Source organism: Tamandua tetradactyla, chromosome 5 (assembly GCF_023851605.1).
Source record: "Tamandua tetradactyla isolate mTamTet1 chromosome 5, mTamTet1.pri, whole genome shotgun sequence".
Lineage (NCBI taxonomy): Eukaryota > Metazoa > Chordata > Mammalia > Pilosa > Myrmecophagidae > Tamandua > Tamandua tetradactyla.
This window is the reverse complement of record NC_135331.1, coordinates 35,192,823-35,216,681: the sequence shown is the minus strand read 5'-3', so window position 1 is coordinate 35,216,681 and position 23,859 is coordinate 35,192,823. Positions and strand designations below refer to the sequence as shown.

Here is a 23,859-nt window from a genome sequence, read left to right as displayed (position 1 = left end):
GTGCTGAAGCTGCGCTCTGACCTAGCCAGTCCAAGCCCAAGACCCAACCTCCTGCTCAATGGACTACACCTGAGCACGAGTCTCTGCGTGTGACCATAAATTCTAAGTTGATGGGCCTTCAGACACCTAGTGCCAGGTACTGGGTTTGCTCTACACAGAGCCCTAGAGCAGGGAATAGCCTGAGGGGCATGGATGAGGGAAAGCACATTTCCACCTCCAATTAGTAAGGAATGTGTCAACCACCAGACCTGTCTAAAAATGGAATGGCCCACTTGGCAAAGTGGTCAGTGTCCAAGCAGACGCTATGTGACAACCTGTAGGCAATGCTGGGGCAGCAGCGAGGACAGACACTGAACTAGGGACCTCAAACCTCCCTTCTTGCACTGACTCAACCGTTCTGACTAACAGAGTCACATATTATTCCAACTTGCTTGGTGCTCTAATACAACTGTCAGTAAATCAAACTTGTAGTTTGGGGTTCAAGTTCTATTTTTCCATTTCTTCTGGTTTCAGAAATGCATTCACTTACGAGAGGAGGAATGAGAAAATGGCTTCTAATATTAACAAAAAAAACAAAAAAAAAAACTCCCAGACACTTAAGGACTCCATCATTCACTTTTTGACTGGCTTGAATGCCCTTAATTACCTCACAATAACCCTTCACAAGAAAAGTTACCAGATAAGCCACTGAGCCGTAAAAATGTCATCGGCAGGGTCTCGTCCTCCACAGTCCCCAGTGCTCCGAACCCTGAGACTGACATCTACCGAAACGCTGTGTCAACCGAGACGGAAAACACCAGATCACGTCTGACCTGACCTCCCCCCCACCCCGCTTAAGGGAGGCCACTCTTTAGAAGAGGTTACCTCTCCTCTGCAAGGCAAAGAAGCCTTTGTAGTGGGGTCTGACTGGGAGACAAGACGCAACACTCCCCGGGTGTCAGGAACGGTTTCTTGCTCATCTCTGGATCCCTAGATCTTCGCCACAGCCTGAACTATGGCGGACACTCAATACACGCTTATTGTTTGATCTACCATTTTGTCCTAAGAGGTAGAGGATCCAGCTTATTCTCATTTATCACACTTAACAAAATAAATCTTATTTCTTTCTGAGGAAAGTTACTCCAAGACCAAGATCATGATATTTCTAAGTAGGGGTTGTCTTTTGACACAAACATAAAACCCTCTTTCTGATGAAACATTATCAGCACAGAAAGCTTACATTTTTCCAGTGTCTGCTTTTCTGCAACCATATACTTCGCCAAATCCTCCTCGTCCAATAATCCTATGCACACTGAAATCATTCATGGTCAACTGTGAATGCAAAACATAAAATTGCATAAGTACTAAGTATATACAGAAAGGTTTTTCATGCAAATTATATACAGTTATTAAAATGCCATTCTGCCCTTTACATGAATGATTCTTCTAGCTGAAAGATTAGATGTATGAGGTGACAAGGCTTTTTATAACCTTCGGCTGCTCCACTTTCAAGGCAAATGAGGCAAAAAACAAAGGCAAATGGGAAGATGATAGTACAGGAATCAAATCTATTTCTCCAATCTCATCAACCTAAGATTACCAGATGTATACGTAGAAGACAAGTGAGTGAAATTTCTAACCAAACATGAAATACCACTTCAGCCACTCTAAAGCCTGAGGTTTGGGAACATTCCAAGATTTCCTGGAACAGACATGGTAGAAAATATGACTACATCAACGGCACCAATGTTTTCATAATAGTGCCATATGGTCAGAAAACCTGAAGGATGCAGGCCATGCAAATTTTTTATCAGTAACATCCTTGAATCAAGAGCACACATGCTGGGCATGTGAGTGTGAAATAAGACTTAAGTGTGAGTAAAGCATATGAAGAAGCTTCATTCACAAGCACGTTCCTCTTGTCAATAACATCTCAGGAATGCTCTGCTTCGTAAGTGATTTTAGTAGTGTTGAATGGTACAAAAAGCACATAGTAAGAGGACACCAGACAATACCAAGTGCCTCCTAATTTGTGTATCTTGGCAAATAAAGGGTTAGATTCTTCAAAGGTTTTTCCCCCATCCCCCAAACAACCATAAAAATGTCCTATCGACAGCCAAGTCATGGGCGCTGGCCCAAGAACTTCATCCTGGAGTCCACAGGCACACGGCGGGCGTCTGCTGCAGGAGCAGACGCATAAGAAGGATCCAGAGCAGATAGAAGGACTTTTTTTAATGTGTGCTATTGCCTCTTGCTTCTTCTAAATCCTGTTAGGATATTTGATAGGAAAGGGAGGCTAAAAAGACTTCTTTTTTAGTAGTATCTTCTAAGAAAAAACTCAAAAAGAAAATGCAGTTGATTCTTTCTTTTGCACAATTCCAAGTCTATGAACAGAAAATGTGGAAGCGAAGGTAAGCCAGACTGTACAAAGAAATGTGCATTCTAAAAATGGAGTGAAGATTATGCCCTGAGAGATTGCTCTCGGCAATGAGAACCTCCTCATCAAATCAGTTAGAGGTCTTAAAGCCAAAACTGAGGATTTCAGAACCTAGAAAGAATTCCTGCTTCTATTTCTGCCAGCCAAGCTTCTCCCAGGAAATTCAACATCAGTTTCATCGGTGTTTCCAACTTGCAGCCTGCCCTACAAAATTTGGAACTGCCAATCCCCATGATGATGGGAGCCAATTCCTATAATAAATCTCTTAATATTAAAAAAGAAAAAAAGATTATGCCATGGAATTATTGATACTGAACACTAAAAGAAGACAAATAGCTAAAGACATACATGTTAAAAAGTTGTTTTGTATTTGAGGATGGCTTTTTCCATTCTCAAAATAATAGAAAACTTTTGTCTAGTAAAAGACATCATCATTTTTATTATTCGATTTCCAACTAATAAGAAAAGAAAAGGATCTTTAACCTGGACAGAAAAGACATGAACATATTAAGTTATATTAAGCAGAAGACTTGTATTTTTACTACTATTTCTCTTAAAGGATCAACTACTTAAAATGTCTTCTTACGTAAATGCACACATTCTTATACAACAACAAGAAAAGAGAATTGTGAGTCAAACTGTCTGAGATTGGCATGGAAGGAGGAGCACCCATCCACAAGGCTGTAAGATTGCATGCATTCGGGAGGCACAGTCTTCCTCGGCATCACTCCCCACAATAGACAATTTTCTCATGAGGTTATGCCAGAGCAAGTTTTTATTAAAAAAAAAAAAAAAGATACTTACATGGATATTTAGCTCTACGTTTTTCCACTGACAAAATCTAGTGAACTTCTCGCTAAAATAGAATATGAATAATTATTGAAAAGTTATACATCAAATTAACTGGACTTGTTGAGCAATGTTGTAAGATGAACTAGAATTGCACCGTTGTGTTGGTCCTCAAACACAGTAAATTTTCTTAAATAGTTTTTCAAAAATCATTCACCTATATTCACGGCTCTATTTTGTGATCCAAATGAAAGAGTTCATGTTTCCCCTTTTGTTGTCATATGTTCTGGTAACATTTTGTCCAAATAGGCACTGTCCAATAGAAAGATAACGTGAGCCAAACATGTAATTTAATTTTGATATACTTTGTTTAGCCCAATATATCAAAACATTTCAATACGTAACCAATATAAAATCATTAATGATATATTTGTGTTTTTATATTAAGCCTTCAAAATCCAGTGTGTATATTCTGCAGTTCAAGAATATTCTTGATTTTGAGTGCTAGATTAGTTACATGTGGCTACTTTACTGCACAGCAGGGATCTAAATGGAAAAAAATGAACATTCTCTAATAAGAAAAGTAGCAAACACTTACATAGGGCATACCATGTATCAGCTGCTGCTCGTTTAATCTTTCCAACAACTCTATGAGGCAGGCACTACTGTAACTCCCATTTTATAGCTGAGAAGACTGAGGCATTAAAATGGTAAGTGGCTTGCCCAAGGTCACAGTGAGGGAGTAGGTGGAGCCAGGATTTGGATCCAGACCAATAAGTCCCAGAACGAACTCTTAACTGCCTCTCAAAGATGTAAATAGTGTAGGAGGGACTTTCTCAGACTAGAAACAGAAGGTACAATAATTCCTACTGCACTGATATGCTCCCACAGTTTACTCAACTGCTTAATGAGTATTTCCTTCACCCATGAAATAAGATTATCTATCCCATATCTATTTAATAAAGATATTATTTTGATTACTGTTTTGTTATTGAGCAAAATATACCTACAGGGTATTTGTTTTTTAAGAGATTTACAAAAGAAATACATTCTAGATAGAATTCTCCTTAGAAGCAAAGAATATTTTTGGAGATGTTATATCTTATTTAGTTCCTGACATGATTCTTTACATAAGACAGTGTTCAGGGTTCTCTGGATGGATGGATGGATGGATGGATGGATGGATGGATGGACGGACAGACAGATAGATGAATGGAAGAATGAAGGAAAGTAAAAAGGAAGGTCAGTCTTATAAACTGCATGTTATAAGCATTAGCTACATTATAATACAAAATAATACATTGCCTTAAGGCAATGAAACACCACAACTCCCTGGAGGTTTCACTGAATATACCTTCTAAGAAGCTTTCATAAACATTTCTGGGGCTAATAATTAAGCTGAACATCAAAAGCAGAATTCTGCGTAATTACACAGCATCTTTGATTCAAAGAGTACTTCACTGATTCTCTTAACCTCTTTATGAGGTTGGTAAAATAAAATTCAATTTTATATTTTGAGAGTTCCGAATAAAGTTATTTTAAGCAATCTTTAAAAGCAGGGTATGTGCGAAACCACATCTGGGCACACTCTGCATTTAAAAATCCATGACCGGTACTTCAGAATTCACTTGGTTTGTTAGACTAGTTCCTACTCTCTTCTCTCACAGATTCTGGAGTTCAGAGGTGGCAGCAGGGATGATGTGCTGCATATCTCACCACTCTGCAAACTAGGCCCCAAAGAACCACCCCCCACCCCACCCCACCCCCCACGCCCAGCAAAAGAAAACCCTTGCACACATTTTGCTCTTTCAATATGAATTTGCTATAAGTAGGCTGAGTGTTGTCTCGGTGGGGGGCACTGAATGCTATTCCTAACCAGTGTCTAGCTACTAGAATGGGGCTCTTCTTAACAGAAGAGGGACCACGGCAGGGAAGACTGGCAGAGCCCTTGCAGAAGGCTTACAGGGCCGTATCTCTAAAGGAAGGTCAGGAGTAAAGGACACAGAAATGGTTGTGATGTCAGCAGGGGAGGGCTAAAGAAAGGGTTTCTCGCTCTGATCCCTGGCCCAGCCTTTGTTTTGCTGAGCGAATGCAGTTCACCAACTGGAACAGGACCACAGGCCTCACCCAGATGACAGAGCCTCCCTCCCCAATTCAGGGCAAACAGGAACTTAGTCTGGTGTCGCTGCTGTGGCAGGGGAGGAACCAAAAGCCAGGCCACACACTGGAGCCAAAGGCTGTGAGATTAGAGAGAACCCATACCTTTCAAAACCCAAAAATCAAAACACACGATTTGACAACAGATTTTTTTTTTTACTTGAGAATGCAGTCATATAAAAAGAACTAAAAAAGTACAAAAATTAACACATTTAACTAGGTACTTAAGAAACTGACTTAGAAAAGAATTCATTTACATATCATTGCAATTGCTTCCGAAACTGCAGTATGCCTGACTGCCTAAAACATAAACAGTTTCACTTGTCTTTCCTGTAACATTAAGAGTGAATGGCTAACTCATAGTGCAGAAAAAGATCATGCATGCTAACCTCGTGGTGAGGAAAGAATGTCAAGACATTCAGGGAAAAGCCTCATCCCCAAATTACTTACCACCTCTATCTTTCCAATTCCCCACAAGGATCACATGAAAGCAAATTGACTCAAGCGTTGGGAAAGGTCAGATTTTATATGCACCAGCAATGGAGACAGCCCAGGATTTGGCTGGGACTCAGCCCTAAACAGCAGCCCGGCCTCTAGGTTTGTTTGTGCTGCTTTTTGGCAAAGTTTCTGTTACTACTCAAAAAAGTGTCACCATTTATATGATTAAGTTTCCCCAAGTACTGACTCCACTCCAGTTCAAAATTATCTCTTGAACTCTAGGAGAATCACAACACAACTCTTTTTTAAATTACTTTAGTTCTTTGACTATGTGGAAAAGAAAACTGCAGTAAAGTAGCATTTGTTCTTTTGTTTTTCGTTTTTTAAGGTCAATTACTGGACAGCTGCACACTGCGCCAGCAGTGAGGCGCAGTTATGATGTCATTTGTCTAGAAATTAGCTGAGTTTATGGAGGAAAGTACAGGCAGTATGAATGCAGATTCAGTTTTACAAAGTCTGATCCCAATGGTGCCTCATTACAGAGGCATCTCTCAAAACACTAAGGAATGGACTGCGAGGTGCCTGACAAACGTGGTAGCTGCACGCTTCCATGGCGTCACTGGGAAACTTGAGAATTTAGTATGTCACACAAGCTCTACAGTTTGAATAACCCAAAAGGAACATATTTACTAGGTATATTAAGGATACATCTAACCACAAAAAGACATTTGCCTGAGCCATTGATTTCTGCAACTACGTAAAGAATCAAATACAGGCTTCTTGGACTTTGGGGGATTGGATTTCAAAATTTGAACAAATGGATCAGATAAACAATATAGTCAAGTTTGCATTAGAAAAGGACTCCTAATAAGATATTTTTGATATTGAGATTTCCTAGCCTATTCAAGTATAGACCATTTTAAAGCTAAAGAACTGAAGTTTAGAGTGGCATGAAGATGTACAAACCCTAATCTTAATGTAACAAATTAAGAAAATCTTCTAACACAAAGCCTGGCACATGGTCAATAAATAGTTGTTGAATGAGTTAATTACCATGCACTTTAAGGACAGCTCTAAATGGGTACAATGAGGCACACCTAACACAGTATAAGATTTTATAAATAAAGCTTACATACCTTTCCATAAATTTTTGAAAAATGTTGCCTCGAAGACTTTCACAAATTTCTTCTATGTATGGCTGGAAAAGATGGAAAAGAAATGCCGCATTGCATAAATAGGAAAATACAGAATGAAAATAAAAGCGGATGAAAAACTCAGACTGGGTGAGTTTCCCAGTACTCCATTCCCACAGTATCCTCTTGTCTTCCTTCTCAGTACTTGCCACAATTTTCAGCAATGGCTTCATCACCAAAATGACCTGTCTAATGGTTATCTACATAACTAGACAGTGAATTCCACGCGGGGAGGCACAACCCTGCCGTATTTGCCACTGGATAGCTACAGCACAGGTCCTGGCAAGGCACGGACACTTCTGAAACGACCAGAGGTGGCTTTGGGAGAGAGTCCAGCGCTTGGTTTAATACTCTGCCACTGCCATCTTGACATTCAAGGGGTCCCGCATTTTCATTGTGTTTGGGCCCTGTAAACTATGTGGCCAATCTCGTAAATGACTAAAACACATTTATTGTCAGCATTAGTACTAAATTTTACCATCAAAATGCTAATGGCCTTGTGGAATACATTTTTTTTAATTAGCTAATTTATTTGTTGGGAAATCAATAAATAAGGGGAAATACAAATACAAAATAATAAATAAATAAGGGGAACCACAGGGAGCCATCTCACCTCCTTATCTCCAGCAGAAGGAGGCTGAGTCTGGGGATGGGTGCTTACCCACCAGGGTTTCTCAACAACCTACTAGCTAAGACAGGACTGAGAAGAGGTTTCCCAGCTGGTTCGTGCCGTGCTCTTTTCCCTCGTGGAGAACCACAACAGCTTAAACTTCATGCTTCTTTACTTATTACTTAATAGAAGCATACATTTTCCTTTTCCATGTGATGAATCTTACATCAAAAAGTATAAACCATATAAAACACAATTATCTCCAAAGTCGATTAGATAGTTTGGGAAACTATCTTGATAAACCTAACCTCGTTAAATGCTATGAATTTAGCCTGTTCTGTGCCTTCAGAGAGCATTCTGAAAGTGTACAAAAACGAGGTCCAGATCAAGGACAGTCCAAACCGAGGGACAAGAGTGGGAAGTCTGCAGAGAGCAGCAGGAACCAAACACAGGCAAGGAGGCAAGCACAGCTCTTCGAGGAGACTCACTTTCAGCAGAACACAGGCCACAAGTCGCAGCCTCTGCCACTTCACCAGGGTCTCACTGTCCAGGCAGAGCACTGAATTTAGTTGCTAAAACCATCTGGGCCTTGTTCCCTCAGCAGTAAATGGGGAGACTGAACTCTCTTTCTCAACTTCTTCCTGAAATTCTAGGACTCCACGACAGCCAAGGGGCAACCATATATAGCATCTGTCTTAGCCAACTCCTCCAGGTACAAAAGACCGAGGGCCACAAGCAAGTCTCAAGAGGTTCAGAAGACCTCAAAAGACAAACCAGAAAAAAGTGTTCAAAGATCTAGGAAAAGGCTGACTTTATATATCACAGATTTTCTATTTACGAAACTATCATGTTAATGTTTTTCTTCCATATTTTATCAAACACCCCCATATACCTTCCATTAATAAAATAAAAAGAAATCATAAAAGTTACTGGAAATTCTCAAGACTACACATAATATACCATTATTAACGCTTTTCAATAGAAAGAGCCACAAAAGATGCCAGGTAAGCAATGCACAAGCAGAGTTCATTAATGGGATCTCCAGCAAACAGCATCGCCTTTATAAGCCTGTTTCCTTAATCCGAAAAATGGGAGAATCAAAACTAATCCATAAAGCTATTGTGGGAATTAAATAAGATTAAAAATGCTGAGAGCTGAGCATAGTTCCTGGCACATTTTAGGCATCCACATATAAGCCAGGACTCCACGTGGCCCCCTGCCACCAAGCCCAGGCAGGTACTTATTTCTAAAGTCAATTTTGCAAACAAAAAGAGCTAAACAGAAAGCATTCTGGATTGGCTTTCAGATTATTTTTGTTTACTATCTTCTTCTCCTTGATAAGAAATTCCAATTCAAAGAACTCAACTGACGTTGTGGTTATTATATGTCTACAAACAGGAGAACTGAGAAGTTAAGCTTTCTTTTATAGTTTAATTACTATGTTCTGATGGTGCATTTCACACTGAATTACACTAATATACTTCTTATTTCACCCTTGAAATAAGAATACCACTCTTTCTAGATTTATTTTACTAGAATATTACTTTCATTCATTTTTTTTAATGAGCAAATCAATAGAGTGTTTTTAAAAGATGTGCTGAAGAAATAGCTTCTAAATTAAATTTCCTTGAAGGCATGAAAAGAATCTTGATGGCCTTTGGCTCTCACCTGGGACAGTTTTGTTTTGTTTTGCTTTAATATCATTTAGGCTACAAGAAAAGCTTAACATCAGAGTTGTGAAATTCATATCATCATGAGGTACAATTTAACAACGTTAGATGTAACTGACTAAAGACTACCTATGCACATGTATAAGTCAGCTGAAAGCTAAATTTGACACTAAAATATCATGGAGACCACAAAAAGCAGGTATTCCCTTTGCACTTTTTGAATGTAAAATACCTGATCATTGCCAGCATTATGGAGCATTGCAACAGGCAGGGCCAGTGTGAAGCAAATCACATGAACCTTTCCACTGACCCCTCACAATCCCGTCTCCGAGGGGACCCTACTGTCTTCTCCACTTCACAGGTGAGGAAACGGAAGTTAGGAGGGAGCAGGAGCCTGCCCAGGGTCTCCAGCTAGGAAGTGGAGGCCCTGGACTTCAACCCAGGTAGGTGGGCTTCAGAGCCTGAGCTCACAGCCAACCAAGCTGTATGGACAGGCACGAGACTCTAGGAATAAATTTTAAGAGAAGTCCATCTGAATACTCTGACAGACAGCTAACACCTAATTTGTTACTGTGTTCAAATACGCTAAGAACCAGATTAGTATCTGCTCTATAGAATAATCCAATTCACTTTGTATACATCAATCAATAAACAAATACCATAAGGGGATAAAGCAAAAAATCAACTTATTTCACTGTAAATAAAGAAAATGGATCCAAGGCAAGGATAAATCAATTCTTTTCAGTTGTGAAAATCATTACATTACTTAACAGCATTCTTTCATACTTCTTATAATTCATAGAAGCTATAGAAAGGTATATTATTCAGCCGAGAATTTCGACTGTGTCCTTCAAATCCACTGCCATCACTATGGAAAACACACTGGTTGGTTGGACGTGGTTTTGGGGGAGGCTTTTGGGAGGAGGGGAAACCATTATCTAAAGAGCAGCAAACACACAAAGCCTATTATTAATTTAGTTTTCCAAGTCTTGCAATTTACGTCTGTATGACTGTCCTGCATTTAAGGTTTAAGATGCATATAAGAAAATCCAATTTCTCAGTCGCGACAAAGTCACGACTCAAAAAGGTCGTTCAAGCATTTGCCCTTGATTCTTGAAAACAAATCTTACATCAACCAGGGGACAGTCTCTGCAAATATCAACACCGCCAAACTAAAAGTTTTTAAATTAAAATGACAATTCACGTACGAAAATGACTAATTGCAGCGCCTAAAAGACTTCATTAACTAAAAGAATAGCCTATTAACAAATTTCAGTCAGTGTCAAGTCACCAAGAACAGTCTGAAAGGACAGTATTTTTTCTCTTGTAAATCCTGTAAAATCCTATTCATCACAGGTACCTAGAACATCAAAGTAAATCACCTGCAAACGGGGAAACCTCTTCTCTTCATGTCACAGGTTGGCTGAGTCACAGAAAACAATGGTACTAAGAGAGTTCTAGCAACTTTTTCAGGAAAACTTTTACTAGGGATTGGTCAAAGATCACATTTCAATGACAAGAAAAGCGATATTAAAGTTCAATTGTTCCCAAAAAACTTCTGGTATACAGTCTCATAAATCAATGCACAGCTACATATCTAAAAAGCATATCTTCAAGTCTGACCATCAAGCAAATTAGATCTATTTACCTTGAAATAGTTTTGTCTTACCTGAAAAAGAGTCAGGGGCACTTGCTTCTTGGCGAGATGACTCTGGACATGTTCTACAGCTTGCTTTGAGAACGGCTTTTAAAAATTAAAAACAATAATTTTTTTCCCACAAAAAATAACAACAAAACTTAACAGACCTCTGTATGTTGCGCCATATTCAAAACAGGCAGCCTAACACAACAGTTACCAAACAGTAATCTGTGGTAATTATATTAACACGAATTCTTTTAAAAATCTGTTCAATACGTCCAGGCAAGCTTCCAGTGTTCTAAGATAACAAGTTAAAGTTTCTACGATCTGTGAGAAAATAAATTCATGAAATATTCTTATACTTGAGAATTAAAGGCCAGGATTGCTAAGCCTAGCCACTGAGAGTTATAAAGTGATAAGGGCTCTAAGTTAGGGAAAGTACTGCTGTAACCAGCACAGAGTGGAATTTTTTCTAAAAGAAGAATGGAGCTTCCACTGGCAAAAACTACAAACTGTACCCTCCCACAAAACTTTAGACCATGTCTTCTTTAATCAGACATCATACCGCAAAAACCTTCTAGAGGTTGCTGAGCTACATGACGCTTTCCCGTCAAGCACCTGGCATTCCCCAAGGGGCTCAGTCACAATCAGCACGGCGGCCATGCCAAGCGCACTGGTGATGAGCTCTACGCTGGAGATTCTTGCCACAGGTTAAGTGGGTCCAAAGAACAGCAAAGCTGTATGTATGCTACGGGATTTCTCTTTAGTCACAGTTGTTCTAATGTCAGTAAGAATCGTCAACAACACAATAAAGGCAGTGCATACTTGAACGTGGACATAAAGCAGGGTGATGCTCACAAGCCACAACAAATGGCTTCTTCCAATCCTGGAACTCTCAGTTTACTAAAGCACTAAAATTTATTGGGTCATGACTGCAGCTGTCCAATCAAACTCTCTGAGGTAACAGAAATGTGCTGTGTCTGTCCCATCCCAATTCAAGGGCCACCAGCCACATGAGGCTACTGAGCACCTGAGATGTGGCTGAGGAGGAACTGGGGAATTGTATGTTTAATTCCATTTGCTTTTAATGAATTTAAATTTAAATAGCCGCCTGTGACAAGTAGTGATTGCACCGGACAGCACAGTTCATGACTTCTTAGACCACTCCTTTGGAAAATGGTCCTAATGCAGAGATATTATATGGGAAATTTTCATTACTCAATTTTTCCACTCACTCCTGGCGGAATAATTTCCTAGGAACCTAGTTTGTCCTACTGAAGAAACTGGGTTGTTTATCTGATTCATAGGGAAAAAATTATTTCAGCGTCAAAGTTAACTATTAACAAAATCAACAAAATAATTACAATCCTATCAAGCAAAAAAAAATTAAGATTTATATTTAGCAAACTGATTAGCTGAATTGTTTAAGTATATATAGAGATATTAATGAAAATAAACCTTGATTTCCTTTAAAAACAAGTATATAATTGAGACCAACTTTTTCTTCAAGTGGTTCAAATTAGCTATTTTATTTAATCAGTTTTTGTAGTGAAAGTACCAGTTTTATGTGAAGAGTATGAAGCGACAGATATTGTGGTAGGGTTATCAGAAAACAAAAGATCAAACAGAAAGAAACGGATTCCACGTTGGATAAGTCATTCTAATTTTTTTAACACCCCTGTAGCCTTTTACTTTCATTCTGGAAACAACTCCTTCCACCTCACACTTACCAGTGCTAAAGCGAAACAGAACACACGGAAACACTCACATGTGAACAAGACAGGAGCTCCTTCATGATGTAGGTGTCATAGATTTGTCGGCTCCTACAAAGGCGGTCTTCATCGTTGTCAAGCTTTTCATATTCTTTTATCTACATTTTAAAAAGTTGCCATGGTCAGGCAGATGTACTTCCAAACCTACTTTATTAAAAAGCATTACTAGTCCAGGCAGGAACCGTCCCCACACATGATAAAGTATACCACAGGAAACAGCAACTTCTAATGTCGTAATGATGAAGTTGGAAAAATTTCAATTCAAAGAAAAACGTAAAGATGGATTTTTTTTTCTGTGATAAATTTCACCACTTAAATGTAGAAACACAATATTAGGAAACATAGTACCGTGGCCACAATTACCTTATAGCATTTGAGCTACGGACTATTCTTCCTTGCCAATTTTCTCTCCAAAGCAAAAATAATTTAAATTTGGCTGTAATTCAGTTCTAAGAATTCCGATGGGGATTGGTCTTAATCAACTACATTGTTTTAAAACTAGCAGATGAAAACCAAAAAAATACTGTCAGGATTCCTGCAAAGAGACTTTAAAAAAAAATCTTCTACAGCAAATAAATACTTTGGCAAGAAATTAACCCATAGATAAGAGCACTGGTTTTTCAAGTTAGAACCTGATCTACTCTATACAAATATTAAAAGAAAGCTTGCTTTAAATAGCATTCATTGTGCCACACTGAGGGAAGGACTGGGGTTAACAAAGGCCAAATAATAAAATGTGCTTTAGAAATATTTGCCGTGTGTAGGAATGAGCCACATGCTCTATAACTTGATAACAGAAGGGCCTGGATCAGAGAATTATTTCCGTTTATTTATAGAAATACCTTCAATCTAAAGGGCAAGGAAGAAAAACACAAATGAAATATGGAGCTAGTAGTAGGACTGCAGCAAAGATCTTCAATACAATGAATGACTAAAATGCAGGGCTTATTTCTGCAAAAACAAATGTTTCCCATACATAGCCACTTATGTTCAGCATTCTGAACACAGGGGTAACCACTGCTATGGAAGAAAGGATAAACTGATAGAAATAAAAGATAGAGTGTCACTTTATAGTCTAGATTTGACAGTTCTGAAATCAAAACCAATCGATCCTATAAAATTCTTAATAGAAATAACGTCATAGTGGGAGGGGTGTGTTTGTGAGAGAGAAAGAGAGAGATGCTGAACTTGTACATGGAGGCTAGTCAGCTCACACAGGAGAAACTGCCGGCATCACCTCAGCTGCTCTGAAAGATAGTCAGTTTCTCTGTGCTCTATCAGGGCCTGGAAGGAACCATTCTTGGAAGAGACAACAAAACCTGACAAAAAGGCAGGCACGCTAATTGGGAAAGCCCAACCCAACCTAACCCAAGAGGGACACACCATTTTAATGAAGATGCAGTGAGCAGTTGTGGCACAGCCAAAGGGCTGTGCTTAAACACCCTAAGTTAATTGAGGAGAACAAGCCTGAAGAGGTCAGATAACGTACTGGAGCTAGATACAGCAGCTGCCTGATGACAGAAGCTTGATGCCAACGTCCAAAGTAGTCAGCAAAATGCACAAAGGATTTTTGGCTTTGTGGATTTCTTTTGTTGTGTTTTGTTTTAGGCAGTTAAAAGGTTAATGCCCAGATACCAGGCTAAAACCAGTAGACTGCTAACAGACCAAAGGCAAGTGTTTCTGCCTCTGCATATGAACGTCCTCAAGCAATAATAATAAGTCTTCATGAAAGCACTGCCCTTGAAAACAAATGTAATGAAGCATAGGTCTATTTCGGGGGGCCTATAACCATCATAGTAGAGAAAACAAGTTGACACCTCAAATGTTGATCCTACAGAAGTTTCCACGAACTGTCAGAATCTATTATACAGGAAATTCTAGACTCTTTAGCAAATTATACTCTGAAACACCACACCACTTTTACTTACAGCTGTGAAGTTTATAAACCCTGACCTGAACAACGGAATAAATAACTCTTAGTAAGCAAAATAAGAGCCTAGAGAATTTATAGCTGCAATTAATAATTCATTTTTTATTATCAGTAAGATTACTTATTAAAGAATATGAAGTCAGCTATCAATTAGCTATAAACAGAATGGCCTTATCACAGCATATGCATAGCAACAATGTGCCTCTGATTCTGGCAGGTAGGTGTCCAGGTAACCCGAGCGGGCAGAGGTCTAAGTTCGAGGTGAAACACCTTCGCAACAGCAGGAGAGAAGCATCTCCATCAATAATAAACAATCACTGATTGTGACGTTTCTTTCCACTTCGGTGAACACAAAGCTTATAGGTGAACATGCAGACTCAGTGACCTGAATTCTAAGAGCAAGCACTTTGGGTCCACAATTGTCACCATCTCTGTTCTCCCAGCTCACAATTTCTCCTGTACTGTCCCACTGAAATGATCTGGTAAGGTCAACAGCGGCTTCCGCCTTGCCCAATCCAAGGGTGTCTTTTTCTGTCCTTAGCTTCATGACTTCTCACCAGTACTCAGCTCGGTGGGCCATTCCACTCTTCTTTGAACCTTTCTTTCCCTGACTTTCGTGATCTCTCTCCAACAGGATTTCCACAGGGGCTCCTCTTTCTCCTAGTCCTCGGGTAGTTCTTCCGCCTCTGCTTGATTGCTAAATCCTGAAGTGTCTCCAAGCGGGGCATCAAAGCTCTTCTTTATCACTATATTTCCTCACGTAAAGCTATGCAGTCCCATGGTTTCAAATAACAATTATATTCTAAGGGTGAAATCTGTATCTCTAGGACTCATTTCTTTCCCTGAGCCCCAGATTCTAAATATGCAACTACCGATTGGACATTTCCAGTTGAATATCTAAAGAGCGTCTCAGATGGAACATATCTACAGAAAACCCTGGACCTCCATCTCCTCTCTACTCCCAAAACATTCTCCTTTCCTAGTTTTCTTTATCACAAAACAGATAAAACCATCCTCCAAGCTACTGAAGAAAAAAAATGAATAATCATCATTGATTCACACCCCTGCCGCCATCACCCCTTACATCCAATTCATCAGCAAACAATGTGCTTTTCCTTGAAAATACATTTTTTAAAACCCCAGACTCTGCTTCTGTTAATAGCCAACTAACTGCTAAAAGAACAACCTTCCTGAGATAACAACTATAAACTCTGGACCACATATAAAATACAACTACACAAAGGATTGAAGAGTAGCCAAAAGTACATTGACACTGGGAAAGGGCAAAAAGAACAATATCCTTTGGAGGAGCATAACAGAATTCAAAGAATCCACAATATAAAAAGCACAATGTTCAGGATACAATCTAAAAATATTCTACATATGAAGAAACAGGAAAGTGTGATGCATGTTCAAGAGAAAAGATGATCAACAAAGAACAATCAACCCAAGATAAATCAGATATTGAAATGATCTGACAAGGATTCTAAGCAGCTATTATAACTTAAAAAAATGACTAAAAAAAGAACCAAATATTTGATTCCCAGTGCCTGCCCATGTAAAAAATAGAAAAAGAACCAAATGGAAATTTAAGAACTGAAATATATAAAATCTGCAACAAAAAAATTCAATGGACAAACATAATAGCAGGATAGGGATGACAAATGTGTCAATGAATTTGAAAATAGGTTCATAGAAATTGCCCAGTCTGAATAGCAGAAACCAAGAAGATTGGAGAAAGAATTGAAAAGAGTATCAAGAATCAATACCAAAAAATTTCAAACATACATAAAATTGGAGTCCTAAAAGAAAAGAGAGATTAAGACAGAAAAAAATATTTTAAGAAATAATGGACTTCCGGGAAGATGGTGGAATAAGGAGAGGCAGAACCCACTCCACCTAGAGAACAGGCAGAAACTACCTAAAACAGCTGTTATGGGGCTCGGGAGACCAGGGGAGGACCGTACAACACACAACGAAGAGGTAGTTGACAAATGGAGAAAATGTGGGGGAGAAACCGCAACAGAGAAAGTGGGGTGCATGACTCAACCTGGCCGCAGTGCCCAGTACCCATGCCCCACCCCTGAAGCCAGCATCTCCTGGTCCAGTTCTCACCCGGGAATAGGGGGACGCAGCACAGTTCTGATCCAGCTGTTTGCCGGCAAAACTGTACCTCTAGGTCCCACAGCCTCGGCCCTTTCCAGAAGGCAGCTGTGGCACTCACAGAGCCACTGACGCCACAGATGGAGAACCAGCAGAGAGGGACTCACTCGGCCGAGGCTCCTGGCACTCACTCCCCAACCTTGAGGCCAGCAGCATCTAGTCAGTACAGATTGTGCTCGGCTAGTTGTTCCAGACAGGGGGAGACGGGAAAGCCCCACCCCAACCTTCCCACTCCAGGAAAGGCAGTGGGATGAGGTACAGCGCTGATCCAACTGCTGGTCAGTAAAACTGGACCTCGGGGTCCCACAGCCTTGGCTCTTCTTGGACACGGGCACATGGTGCCTATAGGGCCACTGTTCCCATAGACTGAGCACTACGGTGAGTGGCACAGTCAGCCATGGTTCCCAGCGCCTGTCCCCCTCCCTCAAGGCCAGCAGCTTCCAGTCAGCCTGGATCCTGCCCAGTGGACAGCTGTAGATGGGGAGAGTCAGGGAAGCCCTCTCACCCTGGACACAGGGGGATGTCGCAGAGTTCTGATCCAACATTGGCCAGCAAAATTGATCCTCCAGGTTCCACAGCTTAGGCCCTTCCTGGACAGGTGCCCACAGTGCCTACAGTGCTATTATTTCACCCACCTCAGAAACAGAGGTGAGAGAGGGCTAAAAAATAACATAACTTTGCAGGGATGTAGGGAATAGATTCTGAAGAGCACCACCTGCTGGGCAGGGTTGGAAAGCACAGTCTTGGGAAGCTGCTTTCCTGACTCTCCCCAGGGCCCTTTGGAACTGTTCTGCACCCACGTGTGGGACCCTGGTTGTATTTGGTTAGGAAATACTTACAAACCGAGTACCAAAGAAGAACATTAACATGAACCCAACCAACAACAAAATCTGAGAAAAGAGAGGGAAACTGACCTTCAGAATAATTTCATCAAGATAATCAGATGCCCAGATCCCAGCAAAAAATTATAAGACATACTGAAAAACAAGAAGATATGGCCAAGCCAAAGAATAACTGAAAAAGTCACAAGAGATGCAGAATTTAGAGCAACTAATCAAAGATGTTCAAATACTGCCCTTAGAGCTATTCAGCTGAGGTCTTCAGCTTGCTGGCCCACTCAGCTTCCAAATTTGGCATGTATCTAGAAAGGGAGACTGTCCATGTATTTGGAGGTTCCTTCACTCTATTTTTTAGCCCTAGCCCCAGAAATCTCTTCTGGCACTTTTTTTTTTGTCTCCCAGAAGCAAGGGCCAAGTCTCAATTCTCATTTTTCAGCTCCACCTAGAATCAGTAGTTGCCTCACATGAAAAGTTGCTGTAGATCTTTGGTGCCAATCAGCCACTCCCTTCAGCACTTGCATCTTTTGCCTGTTCTGTTTTCAGACTCCCACCCCAAGCAGGTCTGATTCCTATGTCAGGCTGTGGGAGATTTCAGCGTGTCTTCCAGAAATTTTTGGCCTATCTTTTTAGCTACCTCCAAACTCAGAATTCACCAAATGTCTGTGGGAAAACCATCTGTATGTTTAAGCTCTAAGTCCCATTTGTCACTCCAGTCCTGTGTCACACTAACATCTTTGCTAATTTTTCGTTCATTCTGCAACAGCCCTGTGGCTCAGCGCATGTTGTCCAGACTCAGCAAGCATCCATGGAAAGTAAAATGGCTGGTAATCCTCAGTATAACTCTGAATGATTCTCCCCTCTCTGGAATTTTACTCCAACTATTCTTCATTACTTCACATCTCTCCTATATAAGAATATAATTTTTTCATTTTCTATAGATGCTTTCAACATCCCTAAAAATTCACATATCTTTACTACTAATTACTTTTAATGGATTTCTAAATATTTTCAAAATGGTATTAGCAGTCTTTGTATTTTCCAATGTACAACTGAAATGCATTTTTGAAATAAAACCATTAGTAAAGCAGTTACTTCTTACCTCTTCATAAAACTTCACCTGAGGTACAGCTTCATTAATTTCATTCAAACAAAAATCTTTAAATAGCAAGAAACCTAAAGGAAAAGAATAAAACATTTCAGGGTGGACAATAAATTGAAATTTAACCCCACAGGGTGTTTTCAAAGTGATTTGTTTTTACCTCTTCTCTTCCTCCCCTACTTCAAAAAATAGTAACAAAAGATTTCAAGAGGCTGATTGTACCCTGGAAGGAAATAACTCCAGGTAGAAGGACGTTACACACTTGGTTCCTTGCTTCTCTACCCATGCCCTTCCCACCCCCACTGTTTAAAAATGCCACTATAGTGAGCAGAATAGCAGCTGAAGAAATAAAGGATCTAGGCAGTACGGACTGTTGGTAACAGTCCCCATGGAGCTAATAAATGCTATGCCTATCGAAGCTGGACTAAGCCCCCTATAAAGGCAGGTGAACTTTCACAACCTTTCTAACCTTTCCTTTCTCCATGCACTCACCACCCTCAATTCCCACCATGATGCCAGGGCAGACTGCCTCTTCCAAGGGCAACCTTTGCTCCTTCACAGCTCCATTCTTCACCTTTAAACAATCAGCTTCTTACACCTAGAAGGCTCATTTCCCAGCTTCAAAAGTGGACTCAGAAGAGACCTCTGCTCTGACGTCTTCTCCAGTGAGACTGCACTACATGTCCAGCAGACAGCAGGTGGTCAGGAAATGCATGCTGAACGAATGCGAGGTCACAGGCTCGGGCACGCCCCTATCAAAGCATTCACCACACTCCAATCTGATTTAAAAGTCTCCCACCCATTTCCAAACCACGTGCCTAGCACACTGCCGCACACACAGCTAAGCCGAGATGAATGAGTGAGGTTGAAGTGGACAAACTGACAACGACTGAGGTCAGAGATACTCAAAGATCACACAACCCCAAACGCTGAAACAAGTTAAGGAGTGTTCAAATAAAAAGTCTTAGAACGGGACTGAAGAAAGACTCACAGAATGTCTGAAATGGTGGGAGGGGACGGACCAGAGTTCACCTGGGGAGATGGACAGGAAGCAGCACTGACAAGATTGAATTTAGTGTCAGTGTCAAGGAGCACATCATATGAACTTGTCTGTGGCAATTCCGTATATTCCCCTTCACACCTCCAGGAACATGACCTCTGAGAATGTCAGTGTTCTTTCACTGAACTGAAGGAAAATGACCGGGTCTCCTAAGCATCGAACGGGCCAGGCCAGCTTCCCCAGAGCCACGCACAGTCCAAGCAGCCAAGCGTGTGACTGAGCAACATCAGGGCTGCGGCTGCTCGAAGGAAGGGACAATTCAAGCCGTGGACAAACAGGAAGAGATGAGGACGCAAAGCTGTAGCTTTGTACAGATGAGTATTTTTATTTTAAATAAGAGTAATAGTGGTCTTTTAATTTTCAGTCATTTGAAAATACATTTTTATTTTTCTCATCATTTTTTCTTTGACCCATGGGTCACTGAGAGGGGTGGCATTTAATTTCCAAATATTCGGGGTCTTTCCCAGGTAGTTTACTAGATATTGATTTATATTTAACTCTGTTGTGGGTTAGAGAATATAATATACTCAGTGTGGTTTCAATGCTTTTAAATTTATTGAGACTTGTATTTGGCTCAAAGTTGCTCTCTCTGGGTGATACTGGGGTGAATGTTTCGTGGATACTTGAAAAAAAAAGTATAAACAACTTTTGTAGTGTGGAGTGTTTCAGTGTAAAAAAAGGGCAATTAAGTCAAGCTGGTTGATCAAGCCTTCTAGAGCATTCCTGATGATCTGCTTATTACTCTCCATTACTGACAGAGTGTCGAAACTTGCTATTCTAATTGTGAATTGGTTAATTTCCTTCCAATTTTGACAGTTTTTGCTTCATGCATTTATTTCTTTTTCTTTTTTTGGAAGAGAAAACTAACCTGAGAATTTCAACTACGGTATTTTGTTCATATTGCAATGGAGAAATTAGGATTTAAGGGATGATTTTGATGACTGAATTATATTCCTTTTTGCTTTCTCAGATACTGCAGTAGACAGAAAGGAATACCTGAAATCCCTCAGCTATAATTCAGCTGCCCTGACATCTCAAATGACTGTGGAAGTCCTTATCTTGTGCCTCTGCGCCTTCAAGAGCTGTTTTCCCTTTATCTGGTCATTTTCTCGTAGGGCAAAGGCCTTAAAGCTGATGAAGAATTTCTAGCTGCAGCTAGACTCTGCTTTATTTAAAGATAACTTGTCTCCCGTCCTCACAACTTCAGTGCTGAAGTGAAGGCTCTGCCTCCCTCCTTTTAACTTACGTTCTACTATTGAAATGATTATAACGCTGTTTGTCTCCTTTTCTGCTTTGAACTTGCTCTCCGAAATTACCTCCTCTCCCCTTGCTAAAATCCTTAAAAACCTTGAATGCCAAAGATTTTGGACCCTTAGGCCATCTGCTCTCCTACTACATGCCTTGCACTACACTCTTTCTCTCTTTGAAAGCCCGGTGTCTCAGGAATTGGTTATTGAGCATGTCGGGCAAAAGAATCCACGGCCTCTGTCTGGGAACAACATTTATAAAAATATTATATTTTATACAGTATCACAAGGCCCAATGGTTTTCCAACTCCACTTGGAATCAAACTGAAACACGGCACCACCTCTATCAGGCCCTCTGCAACATGGTCCCTACTTTCCTTTCCAGCCTCATCTCGTCCTACTCCCAAGTTCACTTCTCTTAGGCCAAGTGAGAGGCACGCATTTCAGTCCCTCTACCACCAGCCTCAATCCCTCAGGACTCCTCACTGCTACCCTCACTTCTTGGAACACTCTTTCCTTGAATTTTCTGGGCTTTCCGAGCTCAGCTCAAATACCCTTCTCCTTAGAAAGATCTTCTGACTCTCATTCATTCTCCCTCTCTTTCTGTTTCTTTCCCCCTCCTTCTCTTCTGTCCCATGCACTTTTTTTTACAGCTCTCACGACAACCATGTTTGTTTACTTCTTTGTCGTCTGCCTCCCACACTATAATACAAGCTGCATATGGACCGACCACATCCATCTTATCTTGTACATACATATCTGCAGCAACCAGTACAGTAACAGTGACAGAGAGAGAGAGAAGGGAGTGAAGAAAAGGAGGAAGGGAAGGAGGGAGTTGAATGAATGAACTTTCAATTTAGAATGTTTTTACCTACTTCTAAAGTGCAATCCCCATTGACAAAACGCAGGATGAACCAAGGAATATTTCAACATACCACATAAAAAACAGTAGCTTCTTCATGTCCGTCCATAAACTGAAGCTTTACTTTCTCTCACACTGTTGTTAAAATAGAACAACAAGAAGAAAGATATTTTGCCTTTCGGATAAATTCTAGATCACCGTGTTCCAGTTTGAAAGCAATTGACCTTCATCAGGCTTAAATTACATAAAAAGCAAATGAAGCATTACTTGCATTAGAACAAAAACTAAAGGAAAAAAAAAAGGCAATAATCTGCCTTACATGTTCACTTCATCAGTGCAGTTTCCTGAGATTTTAAAGAATAAAAAATAGCGACCCAACACGTGCCTATCAGATAACTGTGGGATGTATTCACTCTTATTTCTCTATTTGAACCACTGTAAATTGCCTGAATGCTGATTAACTTTTTAGAGTATATAACATCAAGGAAAGGTAAACAATATACCACCACAATATTTTGCAAATATTAGTACAAAAAAATTGTGTTGCTTTTTGTAAAACAACGAGTTGAGAGCTTTTGCAAGTATCAGATGAGTGGTTTTCTCTGAGAAATTTTAAAATTTTGCCTCCTAAAATTTAAAAAGGGGTAAAGAGAAATACGAATAAAAAAACATCTTGCAAGAAATAATACTTGTTCTAGGATTTTCCAAAGAGATGCCAATCCTGGGAAGGAGGATAGACTGCAAAACTGCAAAAAGCTCCTACCAATATTGCCTGATTCTATTAGACATTTCCTGCGAGCTACTAAGAGCTGGTGTGCTGTGCATTGGAGATGCGATGGTGAAGTCAGTTTTCCCATCACGGGACTCACGCTTTGATATAAGAGATAGCACAGAATTAATGGTAAATGTTATATAAGGAAATTAAATATGATGATGGGATAGATGATAAAACAGGAAGGTATACTTGAGAGAATGAGCAGTAAGATCTCTCTGAGGAAGGATTTGTGAGATAAACAAAGAACAGAACATGCCAGATGAGGGAAGGCTAGAACATGCCCTCTTAGCACATCTACTCAATACTGTATTAAAGATCTTAGCCAGTACAATAAAACAAGTAAAGGAAATAAAGGTCATACAAACTGGAAAGGAAAAGTTAAAACTGATGTTACTCAGAGACAACTTGGTTTTCTACACAGCAAAACCGACCTACAAATCAATTTCTAGAACATGAGTGAATTTAGCAAAGCCACACGATAGGAGGTCAATAGACAAGAATCAATTTAATTTCTATATTTTAACAGCACACAATTTGAAAACAGAATTTTAAAAAGTAAACCCATTTGCAACAGCATTAAAAAACAAGCAATTTTTAAAAATAAATAAATAAAAGATAGAAGGAACCACTATGCTGAAAACTATAAAACATTACTAACAAAAATTAAAGAAGATCTAAATAAATGAAAAGATATAGTCATTATGTGGATTGAAAGACTTAGCATTAAGATCTTAATTCTCCCCAAATGAATCTGCACATCCAAAGCAATTCCAATCAATCCACTAGGCTTTTTTAGAGAAACAGACAAGCTGATTACAAAATTTAAATGGAAATTCAAAAGACCTAGAATACCCAAAACATCTTGAGAAAGGAGAAAAATGTCCAAGGACTTACAGGACTTGATTTCAAGAATTACAAACACAGTAATCAAGACGGTGAGATATTAGAATAAAACTAAATCCATGAAAGAGAACAGAGGGTCCAGAACTAGAGTCACACTCTCAGGGTCAACTGATTTTCAAGAGAGGCATCAAAGGGCAATGTGACAGTGGCTCAGTGGCCTGCCATTCTCGCCTGCCATGTCCGAGACCCAGGTTCAATTCCCAGTGCCTGCCCATGCAAAAAAAAAAAAAAAAGGCATCAAAGCAGTTCAATGGAGAAAGGAAGACTTCCCAAAAAATGGTGCTGGAAAAACTGATA

At 39.9% G+C, this 23,859-nt stretch overlaps 1 protein-coding gene across 7 annotated transcripts in view; it reads right to left on the bottom strand.

The window, feature by feature from the left end:
- The window catches only part of GRK3 (G protein-coupled receptor kinase 3), a 165,127-nt gene that overhangs the window by 43,064 nt on the left and 98,204 nt on the right, over positions 1 to 23,859 (bottom strand). For 4 of the 7 annotated variants that reach the window (XM_077160690.1, XM_077160688.1, XM_077160691.1 and 1 more), the window contains exons 3-8: positions 18,716 to 18,789; positions 12,681 to 12,782; positions 10,943 to 11,017; positions 6,937 to 6,998; positions 3,221 to 3,272; positions 1,220 to 1,311 (exon numbers count right to left, since the gene is read on the bottom strand). In XM_077160690.1, coding sequence (XP_077016805.1) covers positions 1,220 to 1,311; positions 3,221 to 3,272; positions 6,937 to 6,998; positions 10,943 to 11,017; positions 12,681 to 12,782; positions 18,716 to 18,789 — 457 coding nt within the window. Of the gene's footprint in view, positions 1 to 1,219; positions 1,312 to 3,220; positions 3,273 to 3,422; positions 3,476 to 5,812; positions 6,908 to 6,936; positions 6,999 to 10,942; positions 11,018 to 12,680; positions 12,783 to 18,715; positions 18,790 to 23,859 lie in introns of those variants that run through there. The other 3 variants (XM_077160692.1, XM_077160695.1, XM_077160694.1) reach the window with 3 other exon arrangements.